Here is an 18,090-nt window from a genome sequence, read left to right as displayed (position 1 = left end):
TGTAACTATAGAAAGAAATAACACAAGTAGATATTTTACTGGAAGCAATTATGAGAGGAAATTGAAATAATTCACTAAAGTATTGCCAAACATTAACTGACCTGTGTAATAGTAACAATCTGTTAGCTATAGATTGTTTTCAGTATAGAGAGACCAGATATTAAAATCGATAGAGTATTCTTGCATATATGGAATTCATCACATCATAGTTGAATTGATTAAAACTACTTTTTCTGTTTAATAGAACAGCGAAACTGCTCTGCAAAATATATAGAACTGAATGAAGTCCATTGATTTTTATAAACAAAGCTTGTCATCTACATTTGTTTCATAGTCATCTGACTTCATTAGTGTAAAGATATAGCATTCTTTCCAAATCATCTGTAATATTCTAGATCGTAACTAACTATATAAAGACTACTAAATAGTTAGAGTACCAGCCCATCCTATTTACAGCTGGTTGCGTAGGTAATGAAATTACAGACATCTCGAATATTCCTTATTGTTGCTGGCATAAAGGGTGCGAAGTGTATATTTGTCTGGACAAACTATTTTACTGAGCTGTCTGCACAATTATTTTTGTTGACAGAATATAATTCCTTTTGGGTCCATCCAGACATTAGTCACAACGCTGTCAGCATTTAAAGCCATTCAGCTGCCAAAATAATACCTGTCATTCTATCATCCTGAAAACTAGATTAACTATCAGGAATAATCTGACATTAAAGTATTTTTTGGTTTTTAGAAGCACGAGAACAGGGATGTTTCTATCCTCTGTACTGCCTCCTTTTTCCTGACAGAAATAAACAATCTGAGCACAAGGTCGTGTGGTCAGTCTCTTCTAGCCATTTATTAAACAGATTTGTTCGGTTGCTTGCCAGTTTTGGATACCATGTTAAAGCACTTGGGCAAGGTGCCTGTAAAAGGGTATGTCTGTATGATGGTATGCTTGGCAGCAACAAGCAATTATGCTCCAATGTGTAATCTTATTGAAAACAAGCATTGAATTAAAATACTATGGCCATCTTTCCAGAATATTTCTGTGGTCAATTGGAATGCTTGCATCTGCTGACTGAACAGAATGGTATCAGACTAGTTGGGTCTACGGTGCATAATTTTTAAAAAAATTATTGATCTGTAGTCCTGTCTAGCTTAGCTGCACTGTCAGCCCATGACTCATTTGTTTGCTGGAGCCTTTACTGAACTTGTTGTTTAATTCTGTTGTAGGTAGTCATCTCCGCACTATAATAAAGCACTTGATCTAGAAAATATAGTCACAGACGACTGATTGAAAAGTTTACGCAGTAATGTCGTGCTTATTGGGAAAAAGTCTCTGTGCTTTGCAGGATGGAATCCAAGGCTACTAGTGCACATGGGTATGTAAGACTTGTGGGTGGGTCCACCCTTCTTTGCAATTGTGATTTCCTTTGTCTTTAAGTGGAAAAATTTTGGTCTTTAGCTCCCTCTCTTTTTTAAACCACACAAGGAAGCTTGAGCTGAACAGTTGATATGGTCAGGGTGCTGGCTCCTTTGGCTGCAACGCAGCATTGAGGGGAAATATGACTGAATTTGGTCTGTCTTGTCGTGACTGAATTCTACATGGCTAACATGAGACTATGTTGTATAAGTAGTTGATGTTTGGGTGCTGCCAGATGGTCTAAAATTTGCCTGCTTGTTGGAACATGGTGACAATGACTGTTCTAACACAATCCAAATTTGTAGCAAGGTGCTATTTTCATTCTGCCTGTGATCAAACATCCTTGTATAATCTGTACAAGAAGCAAAATTTGTATAGGGGGGGAAAAACCCCGAATTTTCCACGATGCTGTTTGCATTGTCGTTGCTTTAAAATGTCCATTACAAGTAGAATGCATAGTTGATTTGTGTTGGGTGCTATCTTTGTTATAGTTTGAGCTTTTGTTTCAACAGCTGAAGAGTCGTGCATTATCATTTAAAATTGAGCTTTGGTATGAGGATGTATTGGCAGAAAATTCAAAATGAGTCCAAAGCCATCCAAAACTATGTATCATGTAACAGCCTCAATAGAGTTAAATCTCAATTGTCTCAAAGTCAGTATTTTATTTTGAAAGGTTACTTCTAATTATGGTTGTTTTATAATCATTTAGTTAATCATTATCTCACAAAGTACGTAAATTCCAGACTGTCACTTTAATGATGTAATTTTATCTCAATACTATTAAGTTTAATTAGCAGAGAGCAGCTGTCAATTTTTTGATTGTACATAAAGGACATATCTTGAACAGAAAAGTTATACATGTCACATGACAAGGGATGACTGAAGTGTGATTGTGGCCACCATTGGTTCATTGGGTAGAATTGAAAGCAGGAGGAGGGTCTAATGAGCAAAGTAAGTTTGCAGAGCCAGAAGGAAGGCTAAAGAAAATCTTATGTGAATTTTCACATATGGAACAAACATTTCATGCTTGGCCAGATAGCAAGGAGAAGAAGGGAAAGCAGTGGAGGTTGAGCTGTAGATGGTCTCAGCCTCTCTAGGAAGTTCATGAAATCCTTGTCCTTATTTTTGGAGGTGAAAGCAGAGGAGACAAAGTGTGACTTTGGATGAACGTTGGCAGAAGAAGCAGTAAAATCAGAAAGTAATGGAAACAGCAGATAAGGTGATGTGTGGAAATAAACAGTTAATGTTTTGAGTTGAAGATTCTGCATCAGAATAGGAAAATTGAGGAAAAACTATTGGTTTGATATTACAAAAAAGGTTGGGGAAGGAATGAGGATAGGGCAAAGGAAATATTTCTGACTGGGTGTAGCCAGGTTGCCATGGTGATGTATTGTTTATGAAGCTGTCTGGTTGCTAGATTATCAGGAGCAATTAGAGTTAATAAAGAGGCATGTCAAAGTTGAGGCGCAGCTGATGGAGAGATTTGAAACCAAAAAGAAAATGTTGGAAATGTCTAGCAGACCAGGTCATACCCAATCCAGCCTGAGACAAGTGAAAGTATGGGCTCTACTGAGAAAGGCTATGGTGTTACAGGGACAACAATCCTAATGGCAGTGTGTGTGACAATAGTGGTGCCAAATGCTCAGTTGAGCAGGTTAATGATTACATCAGATAAGTGGCCAAAGTCTAACCAATGTGCTTTTCAAAGTCAAGCTGCAAATAAACATTCTTTTCATGGGTGGTGCAAAATGATAGAGGTTCAGGAGAGGATGATGCATGGGGTGTAAGTTTGTGAAAGTGAATGAATGTGGGGAACCATACAAGCAAGTGATCAGAAATAGCTATGTTATTCGAGAGAAGAAGGACCTACCTGATTTTCAGCCACCTGACCCGTTAAGTCTGTGTAACTGCTAGTACCATACTGCCAGTCTGGATAGTTCTTGTCTATGCTTTTCTGAAGGCAGGTTTAAAAGAGGTTCACAAGACCAGAGAGCACAGCCTCAGAAAAGGGATACATCCATTCAGGAAGAATTTCTTTAGCTTGAGAGTGGTGAATCTGTGGAATTCATTGCCACAGGTGGCTGTGGAAGTCAGTTCATTAGGTATATTTAAGGCAGAGGTTGATAGGTTCATAATTAGTAAGTGTGTGAAAGTTACGGGGAGAAGGCAGCATTAAAAAGGGCCACTTTTCAACATAATTGTATAAGGGCTAAGAGAGTTGTAAAAGAGCGCCTGAAGGCTTTGTGTGTCAATGCAAGGAGCATTCGTAATAAGGTGGATGAATTGAAAGTGCAGATTGTTATTAATGATTATGATATAGTTGGGATCACAGAGACATGGCTCCAGGGTGACCAGGGATGGGAGCTCAACGTTCAGGGATATTCAATATTCAGGAGGGATAGACATGAAGGAAGGGGAGGTGGGGTGGCGTTGCTGGTTAAAGAAGAGATTAACGCAATAGAAAGGAAGGACATAAGCCGGGAAGATGTGGAATCGATATGGGTAGAGCTGCGTAACACTAAGGGGCAGAAGACGCTGGTGGGAGTTGTGTACAGGCCACCTAACAGTAGTAGTGAGGTCGGAGATGGTATTAAACAGGAAATTAGAAATGTGTGCAATAAAGGAACAGCAGTTATAATGGGTGACTTCAATCTACATGTAGACTGGGTAAACCAAATTGGTAAAGGTGCTGAGGAAGAGGATTTCTTGGAATGTATACGGGATGGTTTTTTGAACCAACATGTCGAGGAACCAACTAGAGAGCAGGCTATTCTGGACTGGGTTTTGAGCAATGAGGAAGGGTTAATTAGCGATCTTGTCGTGAGAGGCCCCTTGGGTAAGAGTGACCATAATATGGTGGAATTCTTCATTAAGATGGAGAGTGAGATAGTTAATTCAGAAACAAAGGTTCTGAACTTAAAGAGGGGTAACTTTGAAGGTATGAGACGTGAATTAGCTAAGATAGACTGGCAAATGACACTTAAAGGATTGACGGTGGATATGCAATGGCAAGCATTTAAAGGTTGCATGGATGAACTACAACAATTGGTCATCCCAGTTTGGCAAAAGAATAAATCAAGGAAGGTAGTGCACCCATGGCTGACAAGAGAAATTAGGGATAGTATCAATTCCAAAGAAGTAGCATACAAATTAGCCAGAGAAAGTGGCTCACCTGAGGACTGGGAGAAATTCAGAGTTCAGCAGAGGAGGACAAAGGGCTTAATTAGGAAGGGGAAAAAAGATTATGAGAGAAAACTGGCGGGGAACATAAAAACGGACTGTAAAAGCTTTTATAGATATGTAAAAAGGAAAAGACTGGTAAAGACAAATGTAGGTCCCCTGCAGACAGAAACAGGTGAATTGATTATGGGGAGCAAGAACATGGCAGACCAATTGAATAATTACTTTGATTCTGTCTTCACTAAGGAGGACATAAATAATCTTCCAGAAATATTAAGGGACAGAGGGTCCAGTGAGATGGAGGAACTGAGTGAAATACATGTTAGTAGGGAAGTGGTGTTAAGTAAATTGAAGGGATTGAAGGCAGATAAATCCCCAGGGCCAGATGGTCTGCATCCTAGAGTGCTTAAGAAAGTAGCACAAGAAATAGTGGATGCATTAGTGATAATTTTTCAAAACTCGTTAGATTGTGGACTAGTTCCTGAGGATTGGAGGGTGGCTAATGTAACCCCACTTTTTAAAAAAGGAGGGAGAGAGAAACCGGGGAATTATAGACCGGTTAGCCTAACGTCGGTGGTGGGGAAACTGCTGGAGTCAGTTATCAAAGATGTGATAACAGCACATTTGGAAAGCGGTGAAATGATCGGACAAAGTCAGCATGGATTTGTGAAAGGAAAATCATATCTGACGAATCTCAGAATTTTTTGAGGATGTAACTAGTAGAGTGGATAGGGGAGAACCAGTGGATGTGGTATATTTGGATTTTCAAAAGACTTTTGACAAGGTTCCACACAGGAGATTAGTGTGCAAACTTAAAGCACACGGTATTGGGGGTAAGGTATTGGTGTGGGTGGAGAATTGGTTAGCAGACAGGAAACAAAGAGTGGGAATAAACGGGACCTTTTCAGAATGGCAGGCGGTGACTAGTGGGGTACCGCAAGGCTCAGTGCTGGGACCCCAGTTGTTTACAATATATATTAATGACCTGGATGAGGGAATTAAATGCAGCATCTCCAAGTTTGCAGATGACACGAAGCTGGGTGGCAGTGTTAGCAGTGAGGAGGATGCTAAGAGGATGCAGGGTGACTTGGATAGGTTGGGTGAGTGGGCAAATTCATGGCAGATGCAATTTAATGTGGATAAATGTGAAGTTATCCACTTTGGTGGCAAAAATAGGAAAACAGATTATTATCTGAATGGTGGCCGATTAGGAAAAGGGGAGGTGCAACGAGACATGGGTGTCATTATACACCAGTCATTGAAAGTGGGCATGCAGGTACAGCAGGCGGTGAAAAAGGCAAATGGTATGCTGGCATTTATAGCGAGAGGATTCGAGTACAGGAGCAGGGAGGTACTACTGCAGTTGTACAAGGCCTTGGTGAGACCACACCTGGAGTATTGTGTGCAGTTTTGGTCCCCTAATCTGAGGAAAGACATCTTTGCCATAGAGGGAGTACAAAGAAGGTTCACCAGATTGATTCCTGGGATGGCAGGACTTTCATATGAAGAAAGACTGGATGAACTGGGCTTGTACTCGTTGGAATTTAGAAGATTGAGGGGGGATCTGATTGAAACGTATAAGATCCTAAAGGGATTGGACAGGCTGGATGCAGGAAGATTGTTCCCGATGTTGGGGAAGTCCAGAATGAGGGGTCACAGTTTGAGGATAGAGGGGAAGCCTTTTAGGACCGAGATTAGGAAAAACTTCTTCACACAGAGAGTGGTGAATCTGTGGAATTCTCTGCCACAGGAAACTGTTGAGGCCAGTTCATTGGCTATGTTTAAGAGGGAGTTAGATATGGCCCTTGTGGCTACAGGGGTCAGGGGGTATGGAGGGAAGGCTGGGGCGGGGTTCTGAGTTGGATGATCAGCCATGATCATAATAAATGGCGGTGCAGGCTCGAAGGGCCGAATGGCCTACTCCTGCACCTATTTTCTATGTTTCTATGAAGTCGAGAGGGAAATGGATCAGCCATGATGAAATCGAGCAGACTCGACGGGCAAAATGGTCTAATTCTGCTCCTATATCTTATAGTCTAATGAACTTATAAGGCCACTCTGTGCAGCCATCCCTTAAACTGATACCGCTTGATATGATCACCAAGGAAGGTAAACCCTATGACAAGTTAAGGGCTTGATTTAAGGTCCTTCTTAAAAATGATCCACAAACTGATAGAATGGGTAGCAACAATTTTGCTCTGATTGCTATTGGTATTATTGTTACTACAGCAAGGAACAAATGATGTAGAGCAGAAATGCGTTGCAGAAATTGGAAACCTGAAGTAAGATAAGACCATGGTGATCATTGGTCAGATTGCACCTGTGGAGTGAAATGGCAAAGGTTAGTGCAGTCACTAATCTCTTCGTGCAACTTCTGATGAATCATCATAGATGTGAAGAATTGTTTTCCCATCTGTGTTACTTGACAAAGTATGTTTTACTCAAGTTAAAAACAAAAGATGGAGGTATTGAGGGTGAAGATTATGGGATAATTGGAGAATTGTTCTGAAGTGCTCTGATGTAAATTCTCCTTTTCTTTTGCTGCTGACTGTGTACTGAGGTCTGGTCTCTGGAAGATTAGTTGGTGTCAGCTTCTTGGGGGTAAAGATAGACAAATTAAGTTGTACCGAAGAGTATTAGAGCAAGTGTTTACGAAAGTTGTATACACATGGATTGAAAACTTCCTAACTTTGCTCAATTTTAGAAACAGGAGAGCATTGTAAAACAGCTGTCATGATTCTGAGTGTGAGGAAAACAGCAGACCATAATACTTAGGAGCAGAATTGGGCCATTTGGTCCACCAAGTCTCCTGTGACATTCTGTCATGGGTAATTTATTACCCTCTCAACCTTATTCTCCTGGCTTCTCTCAGTAACCTTTGGCACCCTTACTAATCAAGAGCCTATCAACCCTTACTTCAAATATACCCAATCACTTAACCTCCACAGCCATCTGTGGCAATGTATTCCACACATTCACCAACTTCTGGTTAAAGAAATTCCTCCTCTGTTCTCAAGGGAGATTTTTGTATTCTGAGGCTGTGTCCTCTGGTTCTAGAGTCTTCCACTATTGGAAACATCTCCACATCCACTCTTGTCTACTTCTTACAGTATTTGGTAGGTTTCAATGAGATCCCCCCCTCATTCTTCTAAATTCCAGCAAGTACAGGCCCCAAGCTAACAAACACTCCTCAAATGTTAACCCTTTCACTCCCAGAATCGTTCTTGTAAACTTCCTCTGGGCCCTCCACTGTTGTGCCAGCATATTCTCAGATAAGGGGTCCAAAACTGCTCGTAATGCCCTAAGTGCAGTTTGACCAGTTCCTTGTATAACCTTGACATTAAAGTATAAAGTAAATTTTGTTATCAAAGTACATGTATGTTGCCATATACAACCCTAAGATTCATTTTCTTGTGGGCACGCTCAACAAATCTGTAGAATAGAACAACAGGATAAATGAAGTTTCATCCAGAGTGCTGAAGACGACAAACTGTGCAAATATAGATGAATAGAAATTTTAAAAAATGAGAACATAGTGAGTGTGTGTGTGTGTGTGTGTGTGTGTGTGTGTGTGTGTGTGTGTGTGTGTGAGAGAGAGAGAGAGAGAATGTCTCTAAAGTGAGGTTATTGGTTATGGGAACATTTCAATGAACGGCAAGTGAAGTTGAGTGTAATTATCCCTTTTTGTTCAGGAGCCTGAGGATTGAGAGGTAGTAACTGTTCTTGAACTTGGTGGTGCAAATCCTGAGGCTCTTGTACCTTCCACCTTGTATCCTTGCTTTTGTATTCTGGTGCTCTTGAAATGAATGCTAACATTGTATTACTTCATTACTACTATGGGGGGGGGAATGTAGGTCAGCTGAATATCTATCTGGTTTTGCAGGGACACTAGATTCGATAAAGGGGAAATAACTAATCAATTAGGAAGCTGAATATCATCAAAGTTGGTCAACATTTTCAAGAAAAATAAGTATCATGGTTAGCAACTTTGCTTGAATTCTTTGAGGACATGACTGGGAAAATTGACAGTGAGGAAGCTGTTGATTCACTACATTTCGATTTTCAAAAGAAATTTGACAAGGTGTCACATAAGAGGCTTATGCATATATTAGGAGCCCAGGGATTTGAATGCAGTGTATCTGCAGGCTTCAAAATCTACCTGTCACATAGAAAACAATGAATTGGAATAAATGGGTGCTTTTCAGACTGGAATGCTGTAATCAGTAGAGTACCCCAGGCTTTGGTACTTGGCCCTCATTTGTTTATTCTTTACTTAGAGGAGGAATGAAATGTGAGGTGTCTAAGTTTGCTGACAACAAGAAAATAGGCATAAGAGTATGTTGTGATGAGACATTGATTCTGCAGCTGTGTATAGGTTGAGCAAATGGATGAAAACATGCTAAAGGAAGTTTAATATGGGGAAGTGTGAGGTCATGCACTGAAATAAAAGGAATCAATAGGGAGACTTTTATCTAAATACTGTAGAGGGAGAGACTGTAAATGAGTGAAGATCAGGTGGATCTATCTGTTCTAGTGCAAGAATCACTAAGTTTCAGCAGGCAGGTCCAAAGGTAATAAAGAAGGAAAATGACACATTAACCTTTATTGTGAAGGATGTGGAATTTAAGAATAGGGAGTTTTTGTAACAGTTGTATAAGGTATTGGTGAGGCCACTCTCTATACAGTACACAGTACTGGTCTCCTTGCCCCAAAAAAAGACATAGTAGCTTTGGAGATAATCCGAAGGAGGTTCACCAGCACAAATTCTGGGGTCAGAAGGTTGTCCTGTCAAGAGAGGCAAGACAGTTTTGGCCTGCATTCTTTGGAGTTTAGAAGAATGAGATGTGATCCTATTCTTAAGTGGGCTTGATAAGGCAAATGTTGAGATTTTTTTACCAGTGGAAGAGTCACAAACTTGGGGAAGTAACAACAAAATGACTGGTCATTTAAAACTGAAATGTGTAGAAATTCTTTTTCTTAAGAGTACTGTATCTCTGGAATTTTCTACCCCCAAGGGTGGTGGAGGCTAATTCACGAGATGTATTTAAGGGGGAGATTTATGCTGCTTTAATCTTTCAGATGTCTGAAGGTGTGGGGATGCGACAAAGAACAGGAGCTGAGGCCAGTATTGATTAGCTATGATCACATTGGAATGGTGAGGGAGGCTTGAGATGCCTGGTGAAACATATTATTCCTGCTTCTATTTTCTTGTGTTACAAGTCGGGATTCAGTAGACCTTTGTGGTGTTTTGCTGCCAGACTAACAGATTTGGTGGATTATTGGAAAGGATTCCTATTAACACTCTAACAAAGATTTAATTTGCATAAGATGCAGTGCAGTAGAACAGTAAATATTCAAGTGAATTCAGCAAGTTTAAAGGCAACATGATGAAATAAATTAACTCTGAAGCATTGGAACCTGGGCCCTATTAGCACGACGCAAAATGTTCAGCACTTCCAAATAGTCGAACAGCAATTTCCTGGAGCTCTACAGCAGATAGTTTGTGATTTACTGGAAAGCTGAGGTTGGCATGTGTTCTAACTACTGGAGGAATGATGATGTGAGCCCAGCAGAATATACTTGAGGTCTTAAAGAACAAAATACAGCAGTTAACATTGTGTTGAAGATTTTGTTGGAGCTTTGGGTGGATGTATGCAAGTCATTTGTGCTCAAAATATCCAGTCTGCTCAGCACGTTGTCATGCACTCCTCTTCAGTATAAAGACAAAGAACTCAAGTATGAGGTAAAAAGGCATTCATGGCTGCAGAGCATCACATCAGTAATCACGATCTACCAAAGGTAAATGGGTGTGTCTGTAAATGAGTGTATTTTGTAGGCAGTACACTTCATTGTGTAAGACTGTTTCTGGTACAGTCATTTTTATCTTCTCAATTAAAGTTGCCTGTGTGTGCATTTTTCTCCCCAGGACAAAGGTTATGATCTGCTTCTATATCAAAACACTTGATCAAATTCCGCATGAATAAAGAATTAATTTAAAGGATAGTAAAATGCACTGTGCGCTCCATTTCTTAAAAGTAACTTGCTGAAAAGTTATATCCCTTGGAGATGGTAAAAATACCTGAATGTTTTAATTTCTTATATCCATTGCTTGCAATAAATTTCAAACTTGAGCTTCATTTTCCGAATTGTTCATAATATATTCATAAAACAGCAACAAATCACAATAGTAAGCATAAGTTCGTGGCTTGTAGCCCCATGGCCTCGATAATAAATCCCAAATCCATGAATATTTCTCTTACCATTCACTTCTGCATTTGCCCTATCAAAAGGGAAAACTTCCTGGAGTAACAGCAATTTTCTGATGTCACTGATAAGTAGACACTTGGTTACGCAGGTAATGGAGGAGTTGGGTACAGGCTAAAGAAATTTAGTGTTTAAGCGCAAGGTAACACACTCAAAATGCTGTAGAAACTCAGCAGGTCAGGCAGTGTCTATAGAAAGGATTAAACATTTGATGTAGGACCTATTCCTGTGCAGAACTATTATACGTTCTACACTGGATTCATGGAGTTTTACTCCTAATACAAAACGTGTTGTGATGTACCAATAGGGTGTGGTTCAAGTTGAGCTGATTGTTTGGAATCATCTAAGGTTGACTGCTTGGACGCATGAAACGATGGTCTTGAGCTGATGTAATGGATTTGTACTGTACGTGGAATGTTTTAAATGGTGAGAGATGGAAGTTGGTGTTCCAAGGAACCTGAGTGTCTCTGTAAATGAGCCCCCAAAAGTAGCATGCAGTTACAGCAAGCAAACTGTTTATTCGCCTTCATTATAAGAGGACTGCAGAACAATATTAAAGACTTATTAGTTTATTTTCTTACTGTATATCTACTGATCTTGGAACTATTAGTAATAGTGCATAATAAATCAAATGGATAATGTAGACTAAAGAACTATGATTTAAAAAGAATATTCCTGCTACAATGATGCCTCAGTGACGTATTGATGTCAACAAGACCCTTGGATTCACTACTGTAAACTGTACACATCATAATTATTCATTGTAATACAAAGCTGTTTTAACTGATGGCAAATAAATGTAGGATGATTTAGAGCATTTCACTATGCTGAGGGACAAACGAGAATTTGTCCTTCAGTACAAGGTTACTGGAGTCAGCAGAAAATATAAATCATCTACAGTTTGTAATGCATGAGTATGGGGAAAGTAAACACTTCATGCAATTGCAAACACATTTGACATGTCGGTGACTGTCCTGTTAAACTGGGACCTGAACATTTTTTTTGGACGGATGCAGATGAATAAATGGAAAAGTGAATGATTACCAGACTGCTGTAGTACTTGGGTTTGCAAAGGCCTGTGCTCAAAGCATAATGGATCAGTTGGTATGCTTAAATCAACATCCCCAACAATGTTCGTTCCTGTGCATAGCCAATGTGCTTTAGTTTTTGTCATAGAAATGTGCCCAACATAGACCGTGAACCTAGTTAAGAGATCTGAAGTTTGTTTTGAATACAGTGCTTTCGTATTTAACATGAGTTGCCTTGTTCATTTTTCATTGATTTGTCAACTTCTAGAGCATGTCTACTGGTCCTTCAGCGACAAGCATTCAGGCTGATCTAGATGCCTATCTAAGCTAATCCCATCTACCTGAATTTAATAATAATAACTTTATTTATAGAGCATTTTCAAACAGATAATGTAGTTTTAAGTGTTTCACCATACGATAAAAGCACAAACATGAAAATAAAATTTTAAAAAACATGAAAGTAAAAGACAAAAAGATGTTAAGTTAAACAAGGTGAAATTAATAGGTTTTGAGCTGACATTTAAACATATCAACTGAGTCTGCATCTCTTGTAGTTTTTTTTTAGGTATGAATTCCATACTCTAGGAACCCATATTGGCCCATATTTTTTTAAATCTCACTATGTATGTCCTCATCGAAACAAATTTCAAACATTGTAATTATATCAGCCTTTACCAGTTCCTCTGGTGGCCCTTACTGAATATTCCCACCACCCTTTGTATGAAGATATGATTTGCCATACACCAAGTTATTTTAACTATCCCTAATTAGTCCTTGCTTTTCCAAATAGAAAGAATTATGTCTCTCCATATTTCTTTCAGCAACATTTCCACAGCTGATGTAAAGCTCACCGACCTGTAGTTCTCTGATTTGGCCTTGGAACCCTTCTTAGATAGCTGCACAGCATTAGTAATTCTCCAGTCTTTTGATACCTCAGTTGTGGCCAAATAAGATGGAAGAATCTCTGCCAGGGCCCTATCGATTTCCTAGACAAGCATGAGAACTTGAAGAGGTTTTGTTAATATTGAAGGCCTTGTTTTAGGCTTGTGTTGTCGGCTGCACCAAGTGTAGAAGGAAATGGTTTAAAGAGCGCGGAGGTGTTTCTGAAGGAAGAGAATGGACCTATGTATGGACCAAAGACAACCTCGGTTTTGTGGTCTAGTGAGAACTAACAATATGCAATCTCAAATCCAAATAGCTTGCAGATTTAATTTGTCTTTGACCTTCATGTAAGGGTAGAATACTTTGAAGTCTTTGCTGGAAACCATTAGCTTGTTGACCTTCTGCAGCACAGCATCAATAATGAATTGTAAATATGTTTGAAGAAAGTCCCAGGGTAATTTTAATTTGCCTTCCTATTTCATATTCAAAGTAAGTGTCACTGTAGCTCAGTGACTTTACAGTTGCACCTTTTGCTGCTGTTGCACTTTGCTTTTAGAACCTTGTGCACAATACAATAAGGTGCTTTTTTAAATCAACAATTTATGCCAATATTTGTCATCAAGTTGAATCCAAATGTTGCAGTCATTTCAATTTGCAAAAGTGATAGAAGATGTTAGTAAATTGTGTTTGTCCCCATGTCAAACCACATTGATGTATTTGGTTATTATAAGTAGTGTTCTGAAATTCATCTAGTGAGATGAGACTTAAATTTCCTAAGTTGTTATCTTGTGAAATAGCATCAATTTATCATGAAGTAAACCTATGTGCTTTTGTGTGAGTACCTGTTTTCAGTCTAGTCCAATTCATGGTGAGGCAGCATGAGCCTGTTGTTGATCTGATATGGACATGTGCATCTTGTATTTGTGCCTTCATATTTCTCTCCAATCTAAGAATGGTGATCTAAATATTGCAATCAGACCCATTTAATTAAACCAATGCAGTGAGATTCTGTTGTATCATAATCGTAGACTTGTGTAATCAGACAATAAGAGACATCAATAAAAGATGTAATTTGTTAAAAATATCTGAATAGAATGGTGCTTCTTTGCTGAATGGCTAAGCCTGAGATGTAGCCACTGGGTTTGTTGAGTCTTTTAATATTTAATGCATGTGCATCCTACCCATTCAAATTCTGAGCCCAGAGAGAACTTGCAGTTGCAAATTCTGCTTTGAAAACATCTGCCTGGAATTTTTAAGTACAGGACCATAAGACAGAGGAGAATTAGGCCATTCGGCCCATCAAGTCTGCTCTGCCTTTCCATCGTTGGCTGATTTATTAACCCTCTCAACACCATTCACTGGCCCTCTCCCTGTAACCTTTTTATACCCTCAGTAATCAAGAACCTATCAACCTCTGCCTTCAATATACCCAATAATTTGGACTGCACAGCTGTCTGTGGTAACGAATTCCACAGATTCACCACCCTCTGGCTAAAGAAACTTTTCCTCGCCTCTGTTCTAAATGAATGTCCCTCTATTCTGAGGCTCTTCCCTCTGGTCCTACACTCTGCCACTAAAGGAAACATCCTCTCCACATCTACTTTATCCGACCTTTCAATATTTGATAGATTGCAATGAGATTCCCCCCCCACCCCAAATCTTGTAAACGTAAGTGAGTACAGGCTCAGAGCCATTAAACACTTCTCGTGTTAATCCTCCATTCCTGGGATAATTCTCATGAACCACCTCTGGCACCTCTCCAATGTCAGCACATCTTTTGGGTAAGGGTCCCAAAACTGCTCACCGTCTGCTCTGACTAATGCCTTGTGAAGCCCCAGCATTACATTTTTGTTTCTAGTCCTCTCAACATGAATGCTAACATTGCATTTGCCTTCCTTACCACCTACTTAAACTGCAAGTTAACCTTTAGGGAATCCTGCACGAGAGCTCAAGTACCTCCCAGGATTTTGAAAGTTGTCTCCATTTAGAGAATAGTCAATGTCTTTATTCCTTCTGCCAAATTACATGACCATGTACTTCCCTGCGCTGTATTCCATCTACCACATTTGCCCATTCTCCCAGTCTGTCTAAGTTCTTCTGCTGTTACACTGCTCTCCCAACACTACCTGCCTCTCCACCTATCCTTGCATCATCCACAAACTTAGCCACAAATCCATCAATCCCTTCATCCAAATCATTGATATACAGTGTAACATGAAAATAAGCAGACTCAATACCAACACCCGCAGTACACCACTAGTCACTGGCAGCCAACCAGAAAAGGCCCCCTTTATTCCCACTTTGCCTTCTGACTAGTCAGCCAATCTTCTGTCCATGCTAGCATCTTTCCTGTAATACCACAGTCTCTTATCTTGTTAAGCAGCCTTGTGTGTCTTCTGAAAATCTAAATAAGCAATATCAATCGACTCTCCTTTGTCTATCTTGCCTGTTATTTCCTCAAATAATTCCAACAGAGGAAACCATGCTGACTCCAAGTAATTTCAAACCACATCCTTAACAATAGATGCCAACATCTTCCCAACCACTGACTTCAGACTAACTGGCTTGTGATTTCCACTCTTCTTCCTTCCTCCCTTCTTGGAGTGGAGTGAGATTTGCAATTTTCCAGTCCTCTGGAACCATTGCAGAATCTAGTGATTCTTAAAAGATCATTACTAATGCCTCCACAATCTCTTCAGCCATCTCTTTGGAACCCTGGGGCGTAGGGTGACTTAACTAACTTCAGACCTTTCAGTTTCCCAAATATCTTCTCCTTAGTAACAGCAACTACACTCAATCCTAACGCATTTTCATTTCTTCATTCTGCTAGTGTCCTCTGCAGAGATGACTGACACAAAACACTAAGTTCATTTGTTATTTCTTTGTCCTCCATTACCACCTCTCCAGTATCATTTTCTGGAGGTCTGATATCCACTCTTGCATTTTTACTTTATATATCTGGAAAAGCTCTTTGTATCCTCCTTTATATTATTTGCTAGCTTGCCTTAATATTTTTACTATTTCTCTGTTCATGGCTTTTTAGTTGACTTTTTGTTTTTTAAAAACTTTCCAATCCTTTGCCTTCCCACTAATTTTTTTTGCTGTATTATACAACCTCTGTTTTGCTCTTGCGCTGTTTTCAACTTCCCTTGTCAGCCATGGTTGCCTCAACCTCCCTTTAGAATACTTCGTCATCTTTGAGATGTATCTGTCCTGGATCTTCTGAATTTCCCCCAGAAAGACCAGTCATTGCTGATCTGCCGACATCCCTGATGGTGTCCCATTCCAATCAATGTCGGCCAGCTTCTCTCTTATGCCTCTGGTATGTTTGCTGTTTGCAACTTGAGATAAGAGGTTATGCCTGATAACTATTTCTAAATGCTCACACATGAGTTTCCATAACCCCAGAGGAACATGGGGACAAATTCTAGTGTATGTTTTACAAACACCAGAAAACCTGAAAATGCTGGTAATCCAAAGCATCACACAAAATGCCGGAGGAAATCAACAAGCCAGGCAACATCTGTGGAAATACTAGATTTTTTTTTTAAAAAGTGAGGTAGTGTCCAAGAGTTCAATGTTCATTTAGGAATCGGATGGCAGAGGGGAAGAAGCTGTTCCTGAATTGCTGAGTGTGTGCCTTCAGGATTCTGTACCTCCTACCTGATGGTAATAGTGAGAAAAGGGCATGGCCTGGGTGCTGGAGGTTCTTAATAATAGACACTGCTTTTCTGAGACACTGCTCCTGGGTACTTTGTAGGCTAGTATCCAAAAAATCTATAGAAGTTTAGTGATAGAGCTATAGAAGCTCTAGCGTTTAGTGATCATTCATTGATTAATGGACAGAATTGTTCAGTGTTACGGTAATGTATTCTTGTTTTGCATTTCAAACATCAATACTTTATGCTTTTCCTTCATTTCATGCTTTTTAAAAAACTGAGCACAAGTTATCCTAAAACTTGAGAATAGTCTTTTTGAAGTCACGACATTGACTTTACCATTATAGATTACATCAACTTAGACTTCCATTAATTCCTGTACAAACTGTCCATGTCGTAAATGTGTAATTTTGTAGTAGATTGCAGAAAGAATTTAGAGTTGAGTTGTCACATCTTGGCTTTGGTAGTGATAGTGATGTAGTCAGTTTGCATTCTTAATCCTGACTGAAGAATGCTGTGACAATCACTATCTGATCTCAGAATCTGATTGTATCTGTTAATGAAAAGTTTTAACCACTCTTACCGGGTTTTCCAGTCACACTGATGTGTTTTCAGTTACTTATTGTAAATCTAAAATTCACCTTATTTACAATTTTGGAATATTGCCAGCTTGAAGTTTCAACATATCAGCAGGAAGGCAAAGGTTTTCATAACCATATCACCCATATGCTTACCAGTTCCATTCCTGAAGATTGGAAATTTTACTTGTGTGCCTTTCATTTTATTCACTTGACCTTTTCCCAGAAACAAGATCCCATGCTATTTGCATTTTTGAAGAGCCAGAACTAGAATTCTTTAGTGTCTGTTTTGACAATTATTTTCAAAGAAATTCACCTTCAGACGACCTCTGCTTACACTCCTCTTAAGCTTCTTTGATAATCGGCAATGCTCAATGCTGCTTTATCAGAAACACTTCAGCATTTCCTGGTGCACAGACATGAACCAGAGATGGTTGTAAAACTTTAATAAGGAATGTTGCATTCTGTAGCTGTGCAGTTATCAGCTATCAGTTGCATATTTATTATAAGCCATGTCACATCAGCATGCAACACTTCAATCCAAATGCAGACTTTTTTCCTCCCCTTGTACCATAAGATAAAATAACTTGGATTTTTTTGTATGGATAGACAATGATTTTTGAAGAGCGCATGAATGGATTTCATTAAATAATTGTTTCATTTCTCAAATAAACAATATTGTCATTACCTCTGTGTAATTAATTCATTTAAAAAGGACAAGCTTGCCTTTATGTTGTGTCTGTCAGTCTCTGTATGCATTTAAGTTGCTTTACAGCCAACAAAGTACTTCTGTATGATTACTTGGCAATTCTGAAAATGCAGGCAGCAACTTTAACAAAGCTCTCACAAATAGCAACAATATAATCAGATCATATTTGTTTATTTTAAGGGGTAAACTATTTGTAAGTGTAAGGCTATTACAAGTCGTATTTTTAAAAAACTAATTCAAAAATAGTTTTCTGGTGTGATATTTGATCAATATGGCACGTATTATAGATTGTCAACTTAGATTTTTGTCTTCAAGCCTCTGAGATTAAACGAGTTCACAATTATACAGAATGTATTACTTGGCCTAATTTGTC

General features: G+C 39.2%; 1 protein-coding gene across 7 annotated transcripts in view; it reads left to right on the top strand.

The window, feature by feature from the left end:
* plekha7b (pleckstrin homology domain containing, family A member 7b) overlaps window positions 1-18,090 on the top strand; it is a 423,431-nt gene that overhangs the window by 107,057 nt on the left and 298,284 nt on the right. Inside the window, exon 2 of one of the 7 annotated variants that reach the window (XM_063061937.1) lies at window positions 1,228-1,376. The exons of the other annotated variants lie outside the window; for them this stretch is intronic. Within the exon in view, the coding sequence (XP_062918007.1) occupies window positions 1,348-1,376 (29 nt within the window). The 5' untranslated portion in view covers window positions 1,228-1,347. The remainder of the gene's footprint in view (window positions 1-1,227; window positions 1,377-18,090) is intronic. 7 annotated transcript variants of the gene reach the window in all.

The sequence above is a fragment of the Mobula hypostoma genome, chromosome 11, assembly GCF_963921235.1.
Source record: "Mobula hypostoma chromosome 11, sMobHyp1.1, whole genome shotgun sequence".
Lineage (NCBI taxonomy): Eukaryota > Metazoa > Chordata > Chondrichthyes > Myliobatiformes > Myliobatidae > Mobula > Mobula hypostoma.
Note: the sequence above shows the minus strand (reverse complement) of the source record. Positions and strands in the feature narration are given on the sequence as shown.